Here is a 23,725-nt window from a genome sequence, read left to right as displayed (position 1 = left end):
AAGAATTTGAAACATACATATCATCGCTGTTGTTACTTGTTGCAGTAGCATCTTGTGGCCATGATTAGGCCCTGGTCAGACTTGTCTCAAAACATGGTCCCTGTCCAAAAAATGAGCTGACAGTCTTCATTTGTCACTCTGTGCCTGTGACAGAGAGAGAGAACTCAGGGTAACAGTGATAAAGGTGTGACCAGTGTAATGAGCAGCAGCCACAGCTCACGAGCTGGCCAGCCATTGATAAGGATTCCGTTTTATATTTCATTTCAAGGGCCAAATCAATTCCAGATTCAGTTGGACAAAGCCCAGTAGTCAAGTTCCAAAGTCTGACTGAGCAGAGCTCTGTTGTTAAATCTGTATGGCTCTACCACTGGGCAAGTATCCTCCCTCCCAGACCCATTGGTCTGGGGCTTTGGATACTTCCCAAATCCAGGCAGGCATCCTGTGCGCAAGCCCCAGACCCAGAGGCCTTGAGGTTCAGATGCCCCCAGTCTCGCTTGATCTTAGCCAAAAGATTTGATTTGCCCCTCCTTCCGCCCCTCCCCCCCCACTAAAAGGGGGGTCCTATAATTTGATTAAACAGGAATTCTGAGTCCATGGAGTTTTACCTGTGAGAGGTCTGTAAGTTTCTGTTCTGGTTTAGTTTGCAAAATGTAGGTGTTTCCTGTACCCCATCATTAAACGACATGCACATGAGTCCCAGACTCTTTGACTCTTGCATTCTTTTTCCAGAGACCGGTGGTATTTGCATTGCTCCACGACCATCAGAGGAAGGAGCTGAAATAATTCCAGCTATGGCAATGAGACCATTCTTTGGGATTGTACCTGTACTGATGGATGAGAACGTGAGTTAGGACTGCACTCAGATAAGAAACCTATCAGAGATTCTGTCACCTCATTTGTCTGTCTTGTGTTGCCTTTTTAATGCCAAAATAATTTAGGAAAAGGAAAAATATTGTTTAAACTCCGTTAAATGGATACAGTAGAGGATCCGGTTGCATAAAATACCATATCTCTAACACTGATGAGAATGCCAGCTGCAAAGTGGCTTTGGGGTGGCTCCTATGATATTATCATGGAAGGGCACAGTCCTGAAGATACTGACACATGTATAACTTGGCTCTGGCACGGTCTCCTTAGAGACAAAGGAACTTCTCACATGAGTCAGATTCGCTAAAAACACAGCCTACTTGCAACCATGAAAGGATTTTATTCTTAAAATTCACTTCTAAATGTGTACTGTAGCCAAGAAAATTCCCCTGCCCACCATGTTCTTCTTATAAGCAGTGAGCTCAGAGTATCTGTTGGCATTTTCTGAGCATTCTGAGAAATATGTATTGTGAAAAATGGGTCTGTAGCCTGAGACGAGATCTTTCTATTATTAGCAGCCACCTTTATTGTGGAATGAGATAGTTATGGCCTGGGTTAAACTTCTGACCTTGCAGAGGTGGAACTGGTGCCTTCATTTAAGAGAGCTGTAAGAGACTAACAATACTTTAGATGTGGGCAAATGAGTAAGTGACCACTGAGTAAATGCTAGGAATCCACACCCTCACATCTGCATTGTAGTAACTGCCCATGTAGCATGCTCTTACTCCACAGTACATGCAACTAATCAGTGGTAGCACTCCTCACCAAGCAGGCATTAGAAGAGAGCTAAGCTTTCTTTGGTTAGCTTTCTTCTGCCATAGGGTAGGAGCATGCACACACAAACACCACAGAACAGTGGACACATGGTAAAGCCACGCCCCCTTTTACTTTGTTGCAACTCATTGGTGTGCCCAGGTGTCCTGGATTTGGAGCTGCTGCCCTATCTCTGCCATTGACTTGGGCCCTGACCTGTGGACACAAAGCCCAACAGGTATGGTTGTTAGCTGTCCATAAATTTACAGATGCTGCATAAAAAGCAAGCCTAAAAACACCTGTCCATAAAAATATGGAGCTGTTCATATAAACACTAAGCAGCCAGAGCTTTATTGAAGCTCCCTTCGCTGGCAGTGTTGAAGGATGGACAGAGTACAGCACCGCCACCTGGTGTCTAAGCAGGAGCACAGCACCCTCAGAGAAGTTCTTATCAAGGCTTTGTAGCTCATGGGAGTCTCTGTAGCTTCCTTCCTGACCCCGTCATGTGTGCTGCTGCTGCTGCATCTCATCTGCCTGTAACACTGCTCACCTTGCAGGTAGGCAGATAGAAGTCCTTCCTTGGGGATCTGAGCTGGGACAGGGAGTGGGGCTAGCAGGGGCAAGGTGTGTGTGGGGAGTCTTGGTGGGGCAGTCTGGTACGGGATGCAATCGGGGATGTCACGGTGTGGGGGTGAGTAGAGGAACCCTGGAATGGGGGTAGTAGGGTAGAAAAACCATTGCTGCAGTCAAACTGGGGTTGTAAACCCAAGAGATTTTTTTTCTGACAATCTGCAAACTTTTTATTGACGGCCAAACATTTTTACTATGTTTGGTGTTAAGCCCCTAAATTTGAAACCTACCCTTGTCCAGGGCCTGGCAGAAGGGTTACATTTACATTATGTAAAGCATATGTCAGTAAAAAATTTTTACAGGTTGTCATTAAAAAAAATTGTTTTGGGTTGGTCACCTGCCCATGGGCTGCAGTTGGACTTGGCCTGGATGTAAAAAACTACCGTACAGATCTCATTCGGGGGGGGGGCTTGCTTTTGTGTCACCCACCTCCTCAGTCATGTAGGGCCAAAATTTCCAAGGTGTTAAATGACCAGAGATAGAAGATGGCACTTTGTGGGGTTTCCTATAGCAACCTGAGCAGGTTAGGCATTTGCCTTCCATTTAAATCAAAGGGACTTGGGTGGCCTTTTTCTAGCTAGCAGTTTTTTTGGAGCTGTTGCAGTTCTATCACCATGGTTTTCAGACAGTGTGAGAAGAACTGCTCTGACTTAGTGATGTGTGGGTGAGAGCTGGGATGGCATGCTTAGGACAGAATGGGGAGTTGTGCTGATGCAGTGGCCTTCAGGACTGTGCTAATCTGTGGTTGGGCCAGAATTGGTACTGACAGCCCCAAATGAGAAAGGTGTAAGTCCCTGTATCCTTCTGGTGGGTTCTTCACTGGTAGTGGTATGAATCTGGGGGTTTAAAGAAGGTGTGGAGCAGCATGCTGAGGAGTGGTGTTCTGTATATCTTGTATTGTCTTTTACAGTCCAGGGGGTCACCTGCTCTTTCACCTGCACAGAGGGTTATTCTTATAATACTCAGCTGCCCTCTTATTGGTATATCTGAATAATTAAAGTGTGACACAGTCAATACGTAGTAGTGGAGACCTATTTTTCCACATATGTTCTACCACAGGCAAAATATGAGTGGGAAGCAATGAAAATAAATAAGTGGAGCAATTAACACTGAAACTGAAAAACTGGTGGGGCTCTCACTTGCTCTGGTGCAGGTAGGCATGACTGTTTTCAAGTCAGTAGGATGATACCAGTGTAAAACTGAGGTGAGGCCAGAATGATGCTTCACTCAGGTAGATTGTGTTGCCAGCTCCTTTCCTTTAATCTGTACTGTTTCCATTGCATTGGTCTGATGATCTGTCCTGTTCTTGGACCTACAGGGGAAAGTGATAGAAGGAAATGATGTCTCTGGTGCTCTGTGCATTGCGGAGCCGTGGCCTGGCATGGCAAGAACCATCTATAGAGACAATCAGAGATTTGTAGATGCTTATTTCAAAACTTACCCAGGTAAGATGAATGGCTAGGGAAAACCATGTGCTATCAGTGTCAGTGCACTGCAAGACTTTACCTTGTGTCTATACTGCAATGAACTGGTGCTAATGGCCTCTGCTGAATGGAGTGAGAACTGGCTAGACTGAAGGGGAGGCTTATGTGTTCTGAGCTGTGTGGAGGCTACTGCTTTAAAGTTCCCATGGCTGTGGGTGTAGTACAGTTACACTTGAGCAGTCTTAGGAAGCAGTATGGTTGATGCAAACCAACTTCGCCACTGGCAAAGGGAATTCATTAGAAAGCTACTTTTCTCCATGGCAAAGAGTATCTTATGCTTGTAACCCTCCCCCCCACCCCGCAACCACTTTTGATTTATGGACAAGCTGTAGTCTACAGTTCTGATCCAGCATATTAGAGAGCAAAGCCCCTTTTGCTCAGCATGTCTTAAAATTCATGTGCTCTTCAAACTCTGAATTGGTCAGGATCCAATAAACCTTTCTCTTTGCTGCAGACACAATCTACATGGCAGACTGTTGACTGCTCCAACTATTATTTTTAAGGCATATTGCAATTCCTCTGACAGGGTGTGTATGGAAGTTGCTTTTTTGCCATTTAAAGTGCTTTATTGCCATAAGTTAACAGAAGTGCATGGCTTTACAGCACGTTATAAATGAGTACAGTTCTTTGCAAGCCTAAAAACACCACACTAGCAACTTACAGTGCTTTAATAACATCCTTTACGCTGATCAAATTTCTGACCAGTGGAGAAGCCCCAGGAGGCTGTGGAACGCCCCCAACCTCCAAGCCTGGAAAGCGCAGGGAGGCACAGAGGTGCCACACCAAACACTGCACTGCTGTCATGTTTAAGGGCAGTGTAACTTTCTAATGCTATAAAAATTGCACTAAATTACAGTGCTGTAAAACATGCACAGAATACTTCTACACCCACAGCCGTCTTTCTGCTGTTGGTCAGAAGCCTGTAGCTCATGTGTCCAATAGGGCTGTGTGAAACAGCTATTTCATTTCCGTTTTGGATTTGGCTGTTTGGGATGGACAGTGATTCATTTTGGTGTTTCGAATCACCATTCCATTTCGATTCGGCCGAATCTGTTTCAGAGTTTCGATGTTGTTTCGGCGCTGATTCAGAGATTCGGATCAGCCGGGGAGAGGCAGGCACATCCGGGCAGCTGCAATTTCTCCTGTGGCTCCTCTGGCTGTGCCTGGCACTCCCTGGGTGGGGGGAGCCATGGGAGAAGGTCCTGTGGTTGCCCTGCCCAGCCCCACCCCCGCCCAGCACTAGCCTCCTGGCACTTTAATAATTAAAAAAAAAAAGCAAAAAAAAAAAGCCCCGCACTCACTGAATGTAGCAGCAGCAATCAGGTCCTTTGGGGGCTTGTGGCAGAGCCCCCCCCGCGCAGTGTGGGACAATGTGGGGCAGCGAGGATGGTACCCCCACTTGGCACCCACGTGGCAGCTGTTGCATTGCGCAGGTGCAGTGCGGCTCGGCAGGGTGTTGCGTGCTGTCTGGGAGCAGATGTGTGTATTTGTGTTCAGTAATTCATCCAAACTAGTAGATAGTTATTGCGTCCTAACGCGTAAAGCAATGGTGTGAAGATTTAATATGCCTGCCTTCTTGTCCTAGCTCTATTACGATCTCACTGTCTGGCTTCAGGCAAATCAGTTCATCTTACTGTGTCATAGTGTAGTGGGGGCCAAACTTTCTGGGAGGCATGTTGCTAATTAGCCCCACATCCTACCCAAGTGCCACTCTGATTCCTTCCCCTGCCTGATCTGCTGCCCTGCTTTCTGTTCCCAGCCTTGTGCTCCCTGCCCAATCTGCTAGACTGCTTCTTTTTGGCCTGTCTACTGCTGTCCTGCCTGTCCTCACCTCAGTCTGCCATATGCTACAAACAGAAGCTGCCTGTTCTACTTGTGGCACTTTTACCACAGGTTGACCATCCCTGCCATATTGAAACTTGCTGCACAAACACTTTCAAGCTTCCTGAGGGTGCTGTGTAATGACTTGGTGTAGTTAGTGTTTGAGATAGGTAGGGATCACGTAAATTAGAGGTAAACTTTTTGTTCTCCAGTATTTAGAAATCTCCCACCAGATCTGAACTTTGTACTTAAACTTTCTTAATCTGTAATGCCACTTTCTTGAAATTCAGATTTCCATATTTCATATACATCCCCAGAGCTATTTAGGTCCCTGCCATTTATTCCCTGCCACACTGATAGTATGAAAAATAACATTGTCAGGGCTCTTTGCACTTAGCAAGAGCAAGCGTCTTTGCATAAACTGAAACACTGATGGCTCAAATTGGAACTGCTAGTCTACCAGAAGTCAGGCAGAAGCACTTTCCTTTTTCAGTGAATTGCTGCAGCACAATGACCTCTAGTAGACATGAGCCTGGACATATGCCTGCTGTTGCATCAGATCAGATGGCACTGGATGTAATTTATCTCTATAGCATAAACAGAAGGCAGAGTAGAAGCCATTTTTCTTTTATATGTTTTCTGTCCTGGGTAAGCCTGGGGATGTAGTTGCCATGCACACATACTCTTACCATGGAGCAGGAGCCTGAGTGGAGAAGTCTTCTGTTAGTATGAATGCACACCAGTGTTTATGGGTAAAGTTGGCTGCATTACAGAAGCCGGTGGACTAGCTCAGCCTTAGTGACACTTGCCCATGACTGCTGCAGCTGAGCATTTAGTAGTATGTGTCCTCAGTCAGATTTAGTATACAGCTTCCAGGGGTAACTAGAGGCCCTAGATGAGGTCAGGGCCTCACTCTATCACCCCATGGTAAGAATCTGTGTCCCTGTCCCAAAGAGTTTAGGATCATGGGAAGCAAATCCAAGGGTGAGGTAGAGATCAGAGACAGGTATGTTACTTGGCCAAGATAACACAGCAGGGCAGGAGGAAAGACTAGCCCAGAGGTGGTGAAGTCCAGTGACATGCCTTCTCTTTGGGACTGTAATGCCTCTCTTGGAGCTTGGGCTCCTCTAAACTCTGGTCTCTGGTCACAGTGGATATGAGACCTGTAAACCCAGATCCCTGGTCGAGGGGTGCATGAAGGGCTTTGAGGTGGTGGCTTCAGGCATTAGGCTTGCAGAGGGCTGAGATTGCCTCTGGGGCAAGGGAGAAGAGGGTGCCTGAGGGGCTCTTGCGTCTCTTTGGGGGGATGAAGCAGGAGCACATGAACTTTTTCATGTCTCATTGATCATTAATATTTGCCTTCTAGTAGCTCCTAGAAGTTGCAGTGAGGACAGAATCATGCAGGGCTAGCATTGTGCTTTAGGGAATGTTAGGGTGGAAACAGATACTGCCTTTCATTGTCTTTGTGCCACCATGAACATCTTAATGGTAGCGCAAAGGCCAAGCAAACAGACGTCCATGTTTCTTGTTATGCTGCAAATGATGGCACCAATTTGTGTTGCTGTTTAGCAGCAGGTGTCTGTTTACTTTATGGCGTGAGATGCTGGCAGCCTGAAGCTGCCCACGTTCTGCAGTCACCCTGGGCAGGTGCACACCTCCAGAATTCCTGCACAGGATCAGGCCCTTCAAGCCTTAGGAGTTCCTGTCCAGTTTTCCTGCTTATGGAGATGTGCTCCAGAGATCCTGGGGTGCATCTCTGCAAGTGGAGAAGGTTGGGCAGGTACTCCCATGGCTGGAGGGGCCCAATCCTGCATGGGAATTCCTAGTGTGCAGAGAACCGGGCCCCTCAAACCTCAGGAGAACACTTTGCCCGTTGCCCTGAAGCATCAACAGGCAGGGCAATAGGTGATGAGTGTTTTGCCCAAAGAAGTGGATCAGCTGCACAGGGAGACATCCTGGCACGGATGACCTGGTTCATTTGGTGATATTTATCTCTAGTCTTAGAGACCGCCCCTGTCTTAGAGGGCTCATTGCTTATGCTAGGAGAAAGGTGGTATGTATTGTTACCTATCTGTACAGCAGGTGTAAGAAAACCTGGCCCAGCTAGACAATACAGATGCTTGGGGAGGCATCTGGGGCCGGGGCTGGGGTGGTGGTGAGTGGGGATACAGTGGTGCAGTCACCTTCCCTCCCCCCCCCCACCCCTTTGTTTAATTCCTGGTCCACCTAAAGTTTAAAACCATCAGCCTGGCAGTTGCAGCAGCATTTCTATTCAGGCAGCAATGAGGGAGTCACTTGACTTCATGACTGTAACAGGGAGCCAAAGGCTCCTGTTACTTCAAGGGTGAAGGAGCAGCAGAGAGAGCCTCAGGCAGGGAAAGCTGTTTATCATGAGCTGCAAGGGAACAAGGCGTTTAATCCACAGCAGAGTGCCATGGGCACACCAGAGTTTAGAGCCCCGCTAAGAGCCTTGATTTGGGGCTTAGACCTGAAGGAGAGATCCAAGCTGAGAGAGAGAGAGAAAGAAAGGCTGAAGCCTAGCCTCCACAGGACTGGACAAGGGCTAGGGGGATCAGCGCTCAGGGAGAGCAGAGCCAAGGGCAGGGGAGTCCTGTGCACAAGAGGAACAAAGACGGGGGCCAGGGGCTCGGAGTGAAGGACACTGGGACCAAAGGCCCAGATGGAGCCAGAGCAGGCTCAGTGTTTGATGCAGGGCAGAGGCAGTCTTAGAGGGGTGAGATTAGGGCCAGTAGCCTGGAGCCCAAGCAGGGCATGACCTAAGAGGGCAAGACTTGGGCTGGGACCCAGAAATCAAGCCCAGCACAATGGGCCTAAACTAAGGGAACCAGTAAGAGAAAAGGGGCTGAGGCCAGGAAGGTTGAGGCCCCAGCAAGGGTGTAAAGGCCTGAGGTGGCCTGGGATTGGATTGAGGCTGTGGCCACTGAAGTCATTAATTGGTAACTTCTGCAAGGCATGGGCATAGTGTAAGGTATGGTCAGAGCCATGTAATTAGCCCTTAAGGCTAACAGGTGCCCTGGGAGAACTAGATGGCATCTAGAGGAACTGGGGCTTGCTCTAGGACCCATTAGGTAGTCTCCCTTCCAATCAAACAATTACATCAAAGATGTGGTGGGCGAATGAGAAAGGGTGAACACCCTAGAGCTGGAGCAGGGTAAGGGTCATGTGGCTACCAGGGGGCGTTTCAGCCACCCCTGGAGCCCAAGTCTGGTTACAATGACTCCTTATAATCTACCCAATTTGTTTTAAACTCTTGATTCCACAGGTGCTAATACCCCTTCCCATTTTTATTGGTCTTGTTCTTCCTTAATCAAACTATAATTTCTTCGGCAATTCTGCTGCCTGTTAGCTGCTTCTGGTAATGTAGCTCCTATTTCACAGCCCTGAAGATGTTTCTAGCTCTATCTAAGAACACTAACTCTGGTTAACATTAACTCAGGTGTGGAAATAACTTTCAGTGAAGTATTAGATGCACTTTCAAGATGCTCAAAAAGTCTGGATTTTCTTTTATGACCCTGAAAGAGATGTATATTTAATTGTAATTACTACAGGACTAAAGAAACAACATATTCTATTATTTGTGCCATTTATTATGTTTTTAATACATTATATATGATATAGCAAATTAATGTACATTCCAATAAATGTTTTGCTTCAATCTAAAACTGAATAACACAGCCCTGGGCCCATAGCATATTAGTAAAGCTTCTTGTTTCTTTTTACTTCAAGAAAAAAATGTGCTATGATATATGTAATGATGCCCCAACACCATCTGCACCTCCACCCCCCTTTTCATAACCCTAGATTTGCCAATGTAGCTACTAATAATGAATTGTTGTACCAGCTGCTACTGATCAGTGGCTTCTGTGTTGCTACAGGCTATTATTTCACAGGTGACAGTGCATATCGAACCAAGGAAGGATATTACCAGATAACAGGGCGGATGGATGATGTCATCAATGTCAGTGGTCACAGGCTTGGAACCGCCGAGATTGAAGATGCCATGGTAATATTCAGTAATGCCTAGGGCCAGATCCTCATGTGGTGGAAAACATCACAGATTCATGGCTTTCAAGGAGCCCTGCTAACTTACCCCAACTGAAGATCTGGCCCAGGGAGGGGAGGTTCTGTGTGCAGGTGTTAATGTTGCTACTCTTGAATTTTTCATCTGCACATACCTTAGGTAGAAAAGCAAGGGTGATCAGGCTAAAGAAAAGAACCATCTCATGATGCAATCATGGAAAGGCCTGTTGAAGAATTGGTGGTGAAGAGATTTCTCTCAGTTCCTCTATGGGTTGTGTAGCATTCACAGAGTGACTCTATGAAAGGATAAATGCAGCTCCTTTGGCTGGATTGGCAAGATTTCATTTGGCATTTAGTTTCTCAAAGAGCCAGAAATATTTCTATGCCCTTGTTATGTTAATTTGAGATAGTGAGGGAATCAGAACACAGGATCAGACTTCCCCTCTCCTGCCAACATCTTGGACAGAGTTGGTATTTTCCTCTAAATGTTGTGACTCGGGTCCTTCTGCAATATCTGAGCATGTTTTTGCAGCACTTTGCAGCATTAAATCTGGAACAGTATACACCAGCTGATAAGCTCTCCCACCACATGGCTAAGGGGTTGTGGGAACCCACAGAACAGAACACGGAGTCTTATAAAGCATTTGCTTGCAATGCTTGACCCAAATATGTTTGCTCTACTATGTGCCTCACTTGCAAGCAGCTCTAAGATGTGAAATTGGATAAGCCAAAGTCATGTTTACATTTCAGGAGTGATTGTAATCTCTCCTCTGCAAATAAACCTCTTAGCCACCCCAGTGCAAATTTTTGATTATAGCTCTTGGATGAGGGAATACAACACTTGCTATATATTTTCATGTTGGGTGCCCTTCAGAGGAGCCTGGTACAATGAGGCTTTCTTCCATGTTTTAATCAACTTTAAACTAACATAACCCATTTTTCAGTTTGGGATTAGTACATGCTGTTTTGTTCAATCTGTATACACAATCTGCTCCATCAGTGTAGAAGTACTGTCAGTGTTAACAGTGAACTGTAGCAGAATAAACCACTATTGTATACCTCAATAATGAAAACTTTCACTGAGAGAAGCAGCACCTCCCTTTCCCATTGGAAGATTGATGAGCCTAACTCTCCCTGACTTTGCCCTGAACGTTATGCATGATGTATGCTCATGCAGAGTGGCATCTTTGTCCTCAGTCTAGTATCAACAGTTACCCAAGGTGTAGAGTAGATATTGACTCTGCTGGAGATTCAGCTGTTCCGGGTCAGCAATCACTGGGGCTGCAGCAGGACATATACAGTGTTGGCAAGGAGGCTGTTTTCAAGCTTGGAATCTGCATTTACACTGATTCTCTCTGTGAAAGCTACACAAACTAGTGCAGCCTGCCATGTGGTCTGCACTTGGGGTTTGTGACAGGCTCTGGCTGCACTCACCAGGCTCTGGCTGCACTCATTCCAAGGATAGAGAGGACCCTTCTCACTTCCAGATTTATTCTTGTTTGCAGAAAGCCATGTCAAAAATACTACATGCTTGTTTAAAAATGGGGCCCTTTACAGCCACACCCAGGCAACTCCCTACTGTTTTCAGTGGGCACATCTACAAGTTCATTAATGTGCTATAATTATAGCACATTAAGTTTAGTACCTATAATTACAGGTACTAACTTAATGTACCATAATTGGCACTACTGAACATTAGCATCGGCGCACACTTTTTTCATGATGCTAATGCATAGTAGATTAATTCTACTGTGCATTAACTCATTAGCACAGGTTTTACCCACTGCGCTAATGTGCAGTAGAATTAGTCTACTGCTTTCAAAGTGTCTCATGAAGATGCACCCAATTGGGCACATGGAGCTCTTGCTCATTGCAGCAGGAATGGAAGCTGGCCTCCAGGTACTGTGCTCTCAAAGCAGGAACACAGGCCATGTTTATACAGCTGTGGAAATAAGCCCGGCCTACTCACTCCCATTTCCACTCCGTGTGCCAGCTCTAGAAAGGAAGCCAGAAGGATGGCTTGGTCACACCCCTCACACTGTGCTCACAATCTGAGTTCCTGGCCTACTGCAGATGGGCAGGCTGGGGCACCTCTGGGGCATGCAAGTTTCTCATTTATGGGGCTTGAATCAAATTGGGGACAGATGAGTGGCGTATTTCCTCAGCAGTGAGACTGAGCACCCTGCTCCCATGGTGCAGACATGCTTAGAATGGCAAAAGAGTTCCTTAAGGACTCTGTACTTGTTTAACAGTGCTGCATTTCCCAGAACAGTTGGGATGGGCCCCTGGATGCTACAAGGTCTGAAAGAGGGGCAGTTTGTTATATCTTGCTCCATTTTTTTTTTTTTAAAAGGATGAACACCCTGCTGTGCCTGAAACAGCTGTGATTGGTTACCCTCATGAGATCAAAGGAGAAGGTATGTCTCTAAGGACAAGTCCTGAATTGAAGTGTCAGCTGGAACTCTCTTTTTTTGGAGCTTCCTGCCCTATGTAGCACACTGAGCACTGGGGTAGATTGCCCAGTTCAGCACACCAGCAGATACTATTGTGGCCAGTGCTCTATCCCCTCCTGCTTCTCAATCCCTTTCAAGGGTCTAGACTTGATACTCAAGGCCTTTGATGGTATAGGACCCTACTAATTAAAGGCCAGATTTCTTGCTGCATCAGCGCGGCATGTAGCTTGACATCAGCTGCCAAAGTTTGACATCCTCAGGGAGAGACTTGCAAAGGCCAAGGGGGTGAGAGGTGAGTAATTCCCCATGTGGAGCTGTCGGGACAGATTCCATTCCATCTGCTCACTTCCCTCCGCTGTCTGGGCATGATGCAGTTGTCCCTTTCCAGTTTTCTCTTCCCCTACTAATGGCCAATCTAGTCTTATTTCCACTGGAATTCAGTCACTAACATGCAGCACATGTTCCCTGTTCACTTTCCTTCCAGGTGCCTTTGCTTTCGTAGTGTTGAAAGATGACACAGTTCAGACAGAACATGTTAAACAAGAGCTCAAAGCAATAGTTGCTTCCAAGATAGCAAAATATGCAGTGCCTGATCATGTGCTGGTAAGTGCTAGGAGGCGTAATTGTAAAAAATATCTTGTGTAACTGTGCTTAGCAGGAATAATCCTGTCTCAGTAATGCCACCTGAGACCAGGTTCTCCGGAGCCTTAGGAGAGTCCCTGAGAAGTCCATTGCTGGTCATGTTGCTGTCTTTCCCTAGGCACAACAGTTTTCTTACCCATAGGCCTACCTTCAGGATTCATTTCAGATATGCACAGGCAAGTGGTAAGAAGCTGTGAGGCCTCAGTTTCTCTGTTCTACACATCCAGCCATCCAGCCTTTGGGCCCATTGCTCAGACCTTCTTTATGACCATGGTAGTTATGGTTATCCCTTTCTTTTCTACAGGGGAAGCAGCATAGCGCAATGGGTATGGCTTGGGTATCAAAGACCTGAGTCCTGCTTCTGACTGCTGCTGAGATACAGTATTGTGTGATGCTCTGACTAGGGAGGCCCACCTTCTTGTGCACAGCCTGTGCAGATTTATGCTGAGACCAGACTTTTTAAATGTTGGTGATTGCAGATTCATAGATTCATAGATGTTAGAGTCGGAAGGGACCTCAATAGATCATCGAGTCCGACCCCCTGCATAAGCAGCAAAGAGTGCTGGGTCTAGATGACCCCAGCTAGATACTCATCTAACCTCCTCTTGAAAACCCCCAGGGTAGGGGAGAGCACCACCTCCCTTGGGAGCCCGTTCCAGACCTTGGCCACTCGAACTGTGAAGAAGTTCTTCCTAATGTCCAATCTAAATCTGCTCTCTGCTAGCTTGTGGCCATTGTTTCTTGTAACCCCCGGGGGCGCCTTGGTGAATAAATACTCACCAATTCCCTTCTGTGCCCCTGTGATGAACTTATAGGCAGTCACAAGGTCTCCTCTCAACCTTCTCTTGCGGAGGCTGAAAAGGTCCAGTTTCTCTAGTCTCTCCTCGTAGGGCTTGGTCTGCAGGCCCTTAACCATACGAGTGGCCCTTCTCTGGACCCTCTCCAGGTTATCCGCATCCTTTTTGAAGTGTGGCGCCCAGAATTGCACGCAGTACTCCAACTGCGGTCTGACCAGCGCCCTATAGAGGGGAAGTATCACCTCCTTGGATCTATTCATCATGCATCTGCTGATGCACGATAAAGTGCCATTGGCTTTTTTGATGGCTTCGTCACACTGCCGGCTCATGTTCATCTTGGAGTCCACTAGGACTCCAAGATCCCTTTCCACCTCTGTGCCACCCAACAGGTCATTCCCTAGGCTGTAGGTGTGCTGGACATTTTTCCTCCCTAGGTGCAGCACTTTGCATTTCTCCTTGTTGAACTGCATTCTGTTGTTTTCTGCCCATTTGTCCAACCTATCCAGGTCTGCCTGCAGCTGTTCCCTGCCCTCCGGCGTGTCCACATCTCCCCATAGCTTTGTGTCATCTGCAAACTTGGACAGAGTACATTTCACTCCCTCATCCAAGTCACTGATGAAGACATTAAAGAGTATCGGTCCAAGGACCGAGCCCTGCGGGACCCCACTGCCCACACCCTTCCAGGTCGAGACCGACCCATCCACCATGACTCTCTGGGTGCGACCCTCTAGCCAATTCGCCACCCACCGGACTGTGTAGTCATCCATGTCACAGCCTCTTAACTTGTTCACCAGTATGGGGTGGGATACCGTATCGAAGGCCTTCCTGAAGTCTAAGTATACGACATCCATCCCTTCTCCTGTGTCCAGGCGTTTCGTAACCTGGTCATAGAAAGAGACTAGATTGGTCAGGCACGATCTGCCTGCCACAAACCCGTGCTGGTTTCCCCTTAGCATAATTTGTCCTGCCGGGCTCTCACAAATGTGAGCCTTGATAATTTTTTCAAAGACTTTGCCAAGGATGGAGGTGAGACTGACTGGCCTATAATTGCCCGGGTCCTCCTTCCTCCCCTTTTTGAAAATGGGGACCACGTTGGCCATTTTCCAGTCCTCCGGGACCTGGCCCGTGCGCCATGAGTGTTCGAATATTCCCGCCAGTGGCTCTGCAATGATGTCGGCCAGTGCCTTCAGCACCCTCGGATGGAGCTCATCAGGGCCTGCTGACTTAAAGGCATCCAGTTCTTCCAAGTGACTCTGCACCATCTCAGGGTCTACGCATGGAAGTCTGGCGCCTTGCTGTTGTCTCTCTACAACCCCAGTGAGAGACTTGTCGTGTCCCTCACTTAGGAACACTGAGACAAAGAACTCGTTGAGGAGTTCAGCCTTGTCCCCCCTGTCTGTCACCAATTGCTTCTGCCCATTTAGCAGGGGTCCTATTCCTCCCTGGGCCTTCCTTTTACTCCCTATATATCTAAAAAACAATTTCTTGTTGTCTTTTACTTGGGTTGCCATCCTCAGCTCCATGGTAGCCTTGGCCCGTCTAACTGCCTCCCTACAAGCACGAGCAGAGGAGGTATATTCGTCTTTGGTGATCTCTCCCTGTTTCCACTTTTTATGTGCTCCCCTTTTGTCCCTTAGGCTGTCCTGGATTTCTCTGGTCAGCCAGGGAAGCCTCCTGGTCCCTTTCCCTCTTTTGCCTTGCTTGGGGATCGTCTTGCTTTGTGCCCGAAGGATCGTTTCCTTAAGGCACAGCCACCCTTCTTGGGCTCCCATCCCTTCAAAACTCCTACTCTGCAGTGCGTCCTTGACTAATCGCCTGAGTTCATTGAGAGCAGCTTTCCTAAAGTCTAGCACTTTCACCCTACTAGTTACCTTACCCACTCGACATCTTATGTTGAATTCTATTATTAGGTGATCACTGTCCCCCAGATGGCTACCGATCTGGAGGTCCTCTACCATGTCATCCCCCGTTGCCAATACTGGATCCAGTATGGCATTCCCCCTAGTGGGACTGTGTACCTCCTGTGTCAGGTGGAGGTCCTGTACACAGGTTAGAAACCTGCGTGAGCGGTGGGACTTTGCTGTCTGTGACTCCCAGCAGATGTCCGGGTAGTTTAGGTCCCCCATGACTACCGCCTCTTTAGCTTTTATGGTCTCCGAGAGTTGCCTCAGGAGCCCTGAATCTCTTTCTTCCCCTTGATGTGGGGGTCTGTAGCAGACCCCTACCACCAAATCCCTTTCTCCTTGCCCCCCATGTAGCCTAACCCATAATCCTTCTACTTCCTCAACCTCAGATTCTGTCTTGATGAGGGTTGATGTATATTGCTCACTGACATAGAGCGCAACCCCTCCCCCTTTTTTCCCCACCCTGTCCTTTCTGTACAATCTATATCCCTCAATATGTACCGCCCAGTCATGGGATGAATCCCACCAGGTTTCTGTTAGCCCCACTAAGTCATAGGTGTTTAGTGCAAGCAGGAGCACTAGTTCATCCTGCTTGTTTCCCATGCTCCTAGCATTAGTATATAGGCACTTGAGCCCTGCGACTGGTGCCTTTGCTGCCCCCCCCCTGCTCCGAGTCCCAAGGGGCCCATTGTTTCTTACCTTCTCGTTTCTTACCTGTGCCATAGTGCTGGTCTCCCCATGGCTTTCAGGTTTCCAATGCTCTCTTTCTTCAGGCTGGGCTGTCCTTGTGGGTGCCACATGGTTTGGTGGTCCATAGCTTCCCCCGCCCTCGTACTCCCCTCCCCCTGATGAGCCTAGTTTAAAGCCCGCCGGAGGAGATCCGCCAACCTGGAAGAAAACACACGCTACCTTTGGGGGACAGGTGAAGCCCATCCCAGCTGAGCATGTCCCTCGTCGTGATGTGCGGGTCGTTGTCCAAGATGGGGGTTTTAGCTTTTTTGCTTAGTATGTAAAGTGACCTGATTTTTCAAAAGCAACTACCAGTGTGCCAGAACTGAAGGAAGAGTAATAAGCCTGATAGAATCTAGTAAACATGACTTGTATTCCTTCATCTTGAACGCTGACTAATTGTTAGCCAGTGTTAGATAGCTCCTGAGAGCCTCCTTAGGGCTGTGCCAGTGTGAGTGTTTCAGAGCTGGAGTTGCCCAGATCTTTCTATTTAGTTCCTACTAGGATGTGTGTTTCTTTCACCAGGTGGTGAAACGCCTTCCTAAAACCCGCTCAGGGAAAATCATGAGAAGGTTGCTGAAGAAAATCATCGCTGACGAAGGCAGCAACCTGGGAGACATCACCACGCTGGAAGATCCAAGTGTCATCACAGAAATATTGGATGCCTATGAAAAATACAAAAGTGAACAGCGGACATCATAATATGGAGTTCTGGAGTCTCTTGCCAATGGAAATTCAAAGGAACATCAAGAATCGGCCATACAACATAGTTCTTTTGTGGCTTGTCACCAAATTCCTCTCATTTGAAGGAGAACAAGATGCTGCTGCTTCTCACAATGTGTGGTATGACCTATCATAGACACAGCTGCCCTCTCTGTTTTCTTGGAAACTGTGAAATACCAAGAGTGAAACATAACCTGTTAGGAATATCCAGGATACCTGCCTTAATCAATTTGCCATAAGAAAGTGTCTTTGCACTATTTTAGGGAGGATATGGAGCAGCATTTTGGGATTTCCACTAGCTACATTAAAACAACCCATTGGTAATGTAGCCTTGACTCTTGAGATGGGGTTAACTTTTTGATCCTTGAAGCAATACTGCTTTCCAGACATGGTAGCAGAGAAACACTTGTTCACTTTTTCATGTTGACTTGGGCCTCCAAGTTCAAGTAGTTGTATTTAATAGCAACAGTTGTGCCTTTTCAGCAGTGCTGTATACTATAGTACATATTTCATGTACATTATCTGTGAAATGGGAAAGAAAAGGTTAATGGATTAGACAGGCTGATTGTTATTACAAATTTGCTTTGGCACCCAATTATGCTTTTAGGCATGGCTACACTTGGTTCAAAACAGCCAGTTTGGAAGCCAGGGATTCCCACACTTTTCTTCAAGGTGGTGTTGCCTCCATCCCTGTGTGATCACTGATAAACTTGAACCCTTCCAGATACTGTGGATGGTAACACTCACTTCTAGCTTACCCTAAACCCTATGGCACTTCACATATCAGCGATGTGGCTCCGTGTCAGAGGTAGAAATTGAAACTCGATATCGTGGGTGTTAGCCCCAAAGCCATTCCATCTTTCCCCCATCACCCCAGACCTCCTCAGTGAGCTGCTCACTTAGGTGGATTGCATACCAAAGCAGGAATTCAGTCCTTCATAGTTAGATGTGACCTTTAGAAACTCAGACACCAGGCTGGATTTTTTGAGAGACAGTAGGTTTTGTCTACATGTTCATTAATGCGCTGTAATGATGATATATTAGGTTTAGTACCTGTAATAACAGGTACTAACTTAATGTGCCATGATTGGTGCTACTGTGCATTAGCACAGATTAATACTTTTTCTATAACACGTAATGCCCATTGGACTAATTTACTGTTCATTAGTGCATTAGCATGGTTTTTGCTAGCCACACTACTGTACAGAGGATCTGCCTGGCAGCTGTTCACCCTTGGAAAACTGGACAGGCAGGCTGCAGCTGGTAGGTGTGCCAGTGGAACAAACTCCCTGTGACCTTGGGCTAGTCTCTTCAGTACTGAGAATTCTCATCCCCAGAAGGAGAACCCTGCCTCACCAGTACAGCAGGACCTAATTCTGAAAGTACTTGAGAGGGCTCAGATATAAGTCAGGAGACCAGGGTATCATTCTGTTCCTGTACCCTTGTTGGTTTCCAGTGCTATGCAAATGCTAGCTCACCTTTCTGTTCTACTCCCACGGGAAGGGTTATCTGCAGAGCTGAAGGCAGAGCTCTGACTTGGGTTCCATTGAGTGCAAGAGGAAGGCACATACTGTTAAACAACTTGAGGAGTATAGTCTTGGTACAGCAGGAACCAAAAGCTGAGGGAATGGGGACAAGCTGCAAGAAAATACTTTCTTTTATAGCCATGCAAATACATCTGAGTTGGTATAGCTGTTTTATTTGCATAGTGCCTTACATTAGGCATTCAGGAGGGCTCACCTGCAACTGCACTGGTTGATAAAAAAAATTTCCCTCATTCCTTCTGCCCATGAAGGGGTTAAAATACACTCTGTGGGTCTGATCATCTTCATTTTTTTTAAGGGAGCTTTGCTGGTCCAAGGACTTGATATGGGCATAAGCCTGCTTAGTGCTTCATGAACAGCATCTACATCAAATGTTTAAGTCAGTGGTTCTCAACCTCCTTAGGCTCAAGGCACCCCTCAGAAAATACCAGCTTAGTTTTCACTCTATTTTTTCACTACAGATAAATACTAGAGCAATTATTCTGTTGCAAAGAACTCAAAAAGCCTACAGTAGGGCAGAATCGTTTTGACATTACGGATTCCTATTTGAAATCTTTGGGTTTACCTTGTGAATCGTATTTGCACACCTAACAGTGCTCACCTTGCATGTCCTATTATGCCATGCTTAAAAGGATCTCAAGGCAGCCCAGGTTTCTGCAGCACCTGGTTGAAAATCATTAAGTGATGCCATTGTTGCTGTGGGCCATTTGGAGCTGTTAAGCTGCGTTTTGGAACCCTAGCACAGACCTCACTTGGGCTAAACCAGGACTGGCTTTACAAAGGGACACATGATTGGTCAGCGCTCAATCCCTGAAACCAACCACACCCTGAGTTGCAGACTAAACGGCACATTTTGTCTGCAACACTATGGAGAGGATAGCTGTGAGCTGCTAGGCCACAAGGGGCTATGATGCCAGGTCACTGACTGTGGAAGCAAAGCTCCAGCAGTTATGGTGGAATCTGCCTTCTCAGACCACAGTCTGCCTGTTTCACATAACTCATGGTTTGTAGATGAGAGTGAACTTTGTACCTTTGCATATCAGAAAAACAGACAAGTTTATTGTCACTAGTGGCTGCAATTCTAATGCAGCACAGTTAGTAAGATCACTCCTGTCTGGAGCAGTTCTTCAGAGTATTCCCACTCTGAAGCAGGACAAGCTGAGTGTGACACTCCTTTCATCCCTGATAGATCCCCCCCAGATCCCTGGGAATCCCCAGGGACAAGAGGCCAGAGGTTCAGAGGTGCTCCCCTTTAACAGTTTGAAATCAACAGTAGGCTAGGACTGCTCCCAGAAATGTCCTTCCCATATTGTGTAAATATGCAACAGGCAAAATTCTATTTTGGTTCTGATCTCCTAGCAGATACGTTGCCAGCATAAACTGCAGCCCCAAAGTAAGGCAGAGTTTTACACTTAATATACATGAAATACTATGCAACTCCCTATTGCCTTGGTGCCACAGGGATACTGGTTTTCCCTGATTTAAAAAAATCCCCAGTTTTCATATTAAAAAAGTAACCCCAAATCCACATTTGTCCATGACTAAAATGAAACACCTCTCGATATATAGCAGTATATTAGCAGTGTTTCATTTTAATCACAGAAAAATGTGGATTTGGGGTTACTTTTTCTAATCTGAAAATTGGGGATTTTTTTAAATCTGAGAAAACCAGTATCCCTTCTAATTAAAATGTATGCTCTGACTTGCAACACAGGCAGGGATGAAGGATAATACCCCTGATCTTTCAGCATGCTTTAGCCTTGGTTCTGAAAGCTGCTCTGTGTAGGCCAGTGGTCACACTCACACAACCCCACTGAAGTCAGTGGGGTTTCAGGATGGTTTGTCTACCTGGCTCAGGTTCCAGGATCAGAGCCCTCAAATGTACTTATTTCCTTCCCTAGAATATTAGATTATATGAAGCTTCCAAAGTCCTTAGGCCTTTCTGTGCTTGGGACCGATCCCAGAGGGGAATAGCTGGGTACAAGAAATACATTGGAAAATGGGAGAACAGCACAGATCTACTATAAAATCAAAGCAAAGGTACCAGGATCTTTTACATGCCGTATGGTGCAAAATAAGCTCTTGGACTTTTGATGTGCAAAAAAAAAAAAAAAAAAATTGTTGTAGCTGATGTATCATCAAAGAACAAGATTCTAAGTCACTTTGATACTTTGTTTTTTTTAATTGAAGGGACAACAGGAAATGAAAAAAGAAAATTAAGGCTTTGCATTGTCTACAAATTCTGGGTCTAGCCTTAGAGCCTAGTAGTAACAAAATGTTTCCTGTTAACCCATGTGTTTATGTCCAGCTTGCACCTGTTTAATTTCTCCACTCTTTCTGCCAATGACTTTTAGCCATGCTGCCTTTTTCCTACTGTAGGCATAAATGTTTATAATGTACCAATGACAGAGATCATGATTCTGTTACACTTACTGGAGAAAAATCTTTGTTTTTTTTTTTTTACAGATGAGAGGTAAATACAGAACAGATTAGCAAAAAACATAGGATTTCTGGTCCTAATGCTCAGTTTTGCCTTGACTGATTATTTAGGTCTGGTTATACATTACATGCTTTTCAAAATAAAAGGGCATTTATACACATGCTCCAGGAAGCAGGGGAGGGGGGCTTTAATTAGAGCAGGTCCAAGAGCTGCTCTGATTAAAACTTCAGGAGCATCATGTGTATCAGCATCCCTGCACTGGAAAATGGTGGTGGGGGTGATTTAACTAAAGCTTATTGAACAAGCTTTAGTTAAAGCACCCCCACTGCCATTTTTCAGTGTGGGGATGCTGATGCATATGACGCTGGAGTCTGATAGAGTGCAGTAATTACAACACTCCAGCAGCCTTGATTAATTGAGTCTGCTCTGACACACTGCAATCTATACACACTGCATGTGTATAGGCGCCCAAACGTATGAGATCAAAATGAATTAAACCGCAATCCAAGCAACAAATCTGCTGCTAAAATTGCATCTCCACCACAAAACTTTCACTGCAAAACAGAGCTAGAAAAGGGGAGGAGTTCTTGTTCTGACTTTGGACTTATTTCTAGTGAAAAAACAATAAAGTGAATTAATTTGAAGCTAGTTCGGACCCTAGGTCTGAGATTTTCTTTCACTTACCTCCACCCTCCACCATCCAGGGTGGAGGAAATCAGGGGATTTTTTGTTGTTAATGAATTTGGACAAGCCTGTACAACTGACTTGTTTCATTATAAGGAGCCCTTGGAGTTTTACAGACTGCAAAGTCTGATCCACAAATGACATAAAAGAAAAAGGACTTTTTCGAAAAGGGCAGAGAGTTTCTGAGACAAGTGAACTTGTAGCTGTTAGAAGCCACCTTTAGCAGATGGAAGTAAGGTACTATTTGACCAAAGGCTATGTAAAATTTGCAAATGCCAGCAGTACAACACATTTCTGCAGAGACATAGCAGGGCAGCCGCGTGACGCTTGGGGCAGTGCCAGCTGCTGTGGTGCTGATTATAGTAGTGCAATCAGCTGCCACTATAGCTATGGATATTTTTGTGGCCTCACACAGGCAGTGGTGCCTGATACTGCTGCCCTGATCACCCCTCTCCCCTTATGCTACTGCAGGTCTCCAGGGATAGGTTGTCTCCAGTGAGGATGTCATTAACTCATTGAATACCACTATTCAAGTATAGCACTGTTGAACTAACACAGCTAAGTATATATTGTGTATGTTTATTAACTGGTTCCCCAAGGTATTTAGTTTCATTCCAGCAGCTTAGCTATCCTACAATCTTATTTAGATACATGTCCAATTGCATTCACAGCTCCTACAAGACACAAAAGCATCACCTGGGAATGGTGAGCTGCATTATGGGTTTAAAATAGAATTTTATTTTTTCCTGCCTACTGTGTTTTCTGAAGCTGCTGTGGTGATTCATTTTCTGGCAATGATCCTTTGTATCATGGAAGACTGGCTGTGCCTTCAGCCTGAATATCAGCTCCATGTGGGATTGTGACAGGAACCAATTATGGGTGCAGTAACTAGTCACACACCTGATTTCAGAAATGGGGTTAAACAGTCACCCTGACAAGCAATCTGATTACTTTCTAACTCTTACTCTGAGAGTGGTTCAGCACTGGAACAGATTCCTGAGGGATGGTGGAGTCTCCATCACTGGAAGCTTTTAAGGGGAGGTGGGACAAAGTTGTCTGGGATAGTGTAGACCAGTGGTGCTCAGCCTATTCAGCTATGGGCTGGATGGAAGGTGTGGAGCTGGTCTGCAGGCTGGATCCCACACGCACAAGTGGTGCATGGGGTCAGCCTGTGGGTGTTGACTCAGCATGTCTGGATCAGGCCTGTGCGCCCAATAAAAGCCTATGTGCCTGGATCTGCCCTCACATGTCAGCCTGACCTGGATTGGACCCTACATGCCCAGATTGGGCCCTGTGCAGTGTCCTGACCCTGCATGCCTGGATCAGGCCTTGTGTGCTGGCCTAACCCTGTGTGCTGGCCTGATCTAGTTTATAGGGCTATCATCTGGCCAACGGCTCCTCACAGGTCCAGAAATTTGGCAACAGAAGCAGTAAGTAATGCTGTCACTGCTGCCAAATTTCCAGGCCTGTGGGGAGAGCCATAGGCCAGGTCTGGCCTACCGGCCGAAGGCTGAGCACCACAGGCACAGATAGGGCAGGAGGTTAGGCTAGATGACTTCCTAAGGGCCTTCTAGCCCCTTTCCCCCTACATTTTAGGTAAAAGAAGTAAGCTGTTTTTTTGACAATCCCATCAGTGCAGCCGTGCGGTGGAGGATGCTGTATTACAAGAATGAGCACTGTCACTAAGAAACAGTCCAAATAGGAGCAACCTGTAATCTAGTAACTCTTGGTTGCAGCATTGATTAGGACTATCATAGCTTAATGGAGCAATTAAAGAATTATTTGTATAGATTGCAATTGCCAGTTCTCCCTCTGCACAGTTAATGTGCCTCACCCCATTTTGGAGAAACTGACTTGTAGGTAAAAGGTTAGCTAAGCCCCTCTGTCCTTTCAATTGGTTTATTTGCCTAGACTACAAGAGCCGGGCTGCTGTCAGGTGTGGGCTAAAACCTGGGACCTCAGTCTGGCTGCACAGCCACTCATTCCACCCTGCCACCCAGGTTGGCATGAAGTCTCTAGCATGGCCTAACCCTCCACCCCCTCCCTGTCACTGAAGTGGCCAGCTGGGGTCAGCTGACCCCTCCATTTTTCCCCATATAAACCTCTCACCTAGTACAGGGAGTGTGGGGAACAGGACAACATGATTCAAGACTGCTTTGCTATTCCCTCTGGCTTGCTCCTCAGCTTTGCTTTTCTTGGCTTCTTTACATAGC

The 23,725-nt window shown here is 46.4% G+C and overlaps 1 protein-coding gene across 1 annotated transcript in view; it reads left to right on the top strand.

Annotated features, from left to right (window-relative positions):
• Window positions 1-21,476, top strand: part of ACSS1 (acyl-CoA synthetase short chain family member 1) — a 74,009-nt gene extending 52,533 nt beyond the window's left edge. Inside the window, exons 9-14 of the mRNA XM_059720263.1 lie at window positions 730-842; window positions 3,569-3,695; window positions 9,452-9,579; window positions 11,950-12,013; window positions 12,534-12,652; window positions 16,647-21,476. Coding sequence (XP_059576246.1) covers window positions 730-842; window positions 3,569-3,695; window positions 9,452-9,579; window positions 11,950-12,013; window positions 12,534-12,652; window positions 16,647-16,823 — 728 coding nt within the window. The 3' untranslated portion in view covers window positions 16,824-21,476. The remainder of the gene's footprint in view (window positions 1-729; window positions 843-3,568; window positions 3,696-9,451; window positions 9,580-11,949; window positions 12,014-12,533; window positions 12,653-16,646) is intronic.
• The last annotated feature ends 2,249 nt before the right edge of the window (window positions 21,477-23,725 follow it).

This window comes from Alligator mississippiensis, chromosome 1, assembly GCF_030867095.1.
Source record: "Alligator mississippiensis isolate rAllMis1 chromosome 1, rAllMis1, whole genome shotgun sequence".
Taxonomy (NCBI): Eukaryota; Metazoa; Chordata; order Crocodylia; family Alligatoridae; genus Alligator; species Alligator mississippiensis.
This window is presented reverse-complemented; position numbering and strand designations above follow the sequence as displayed.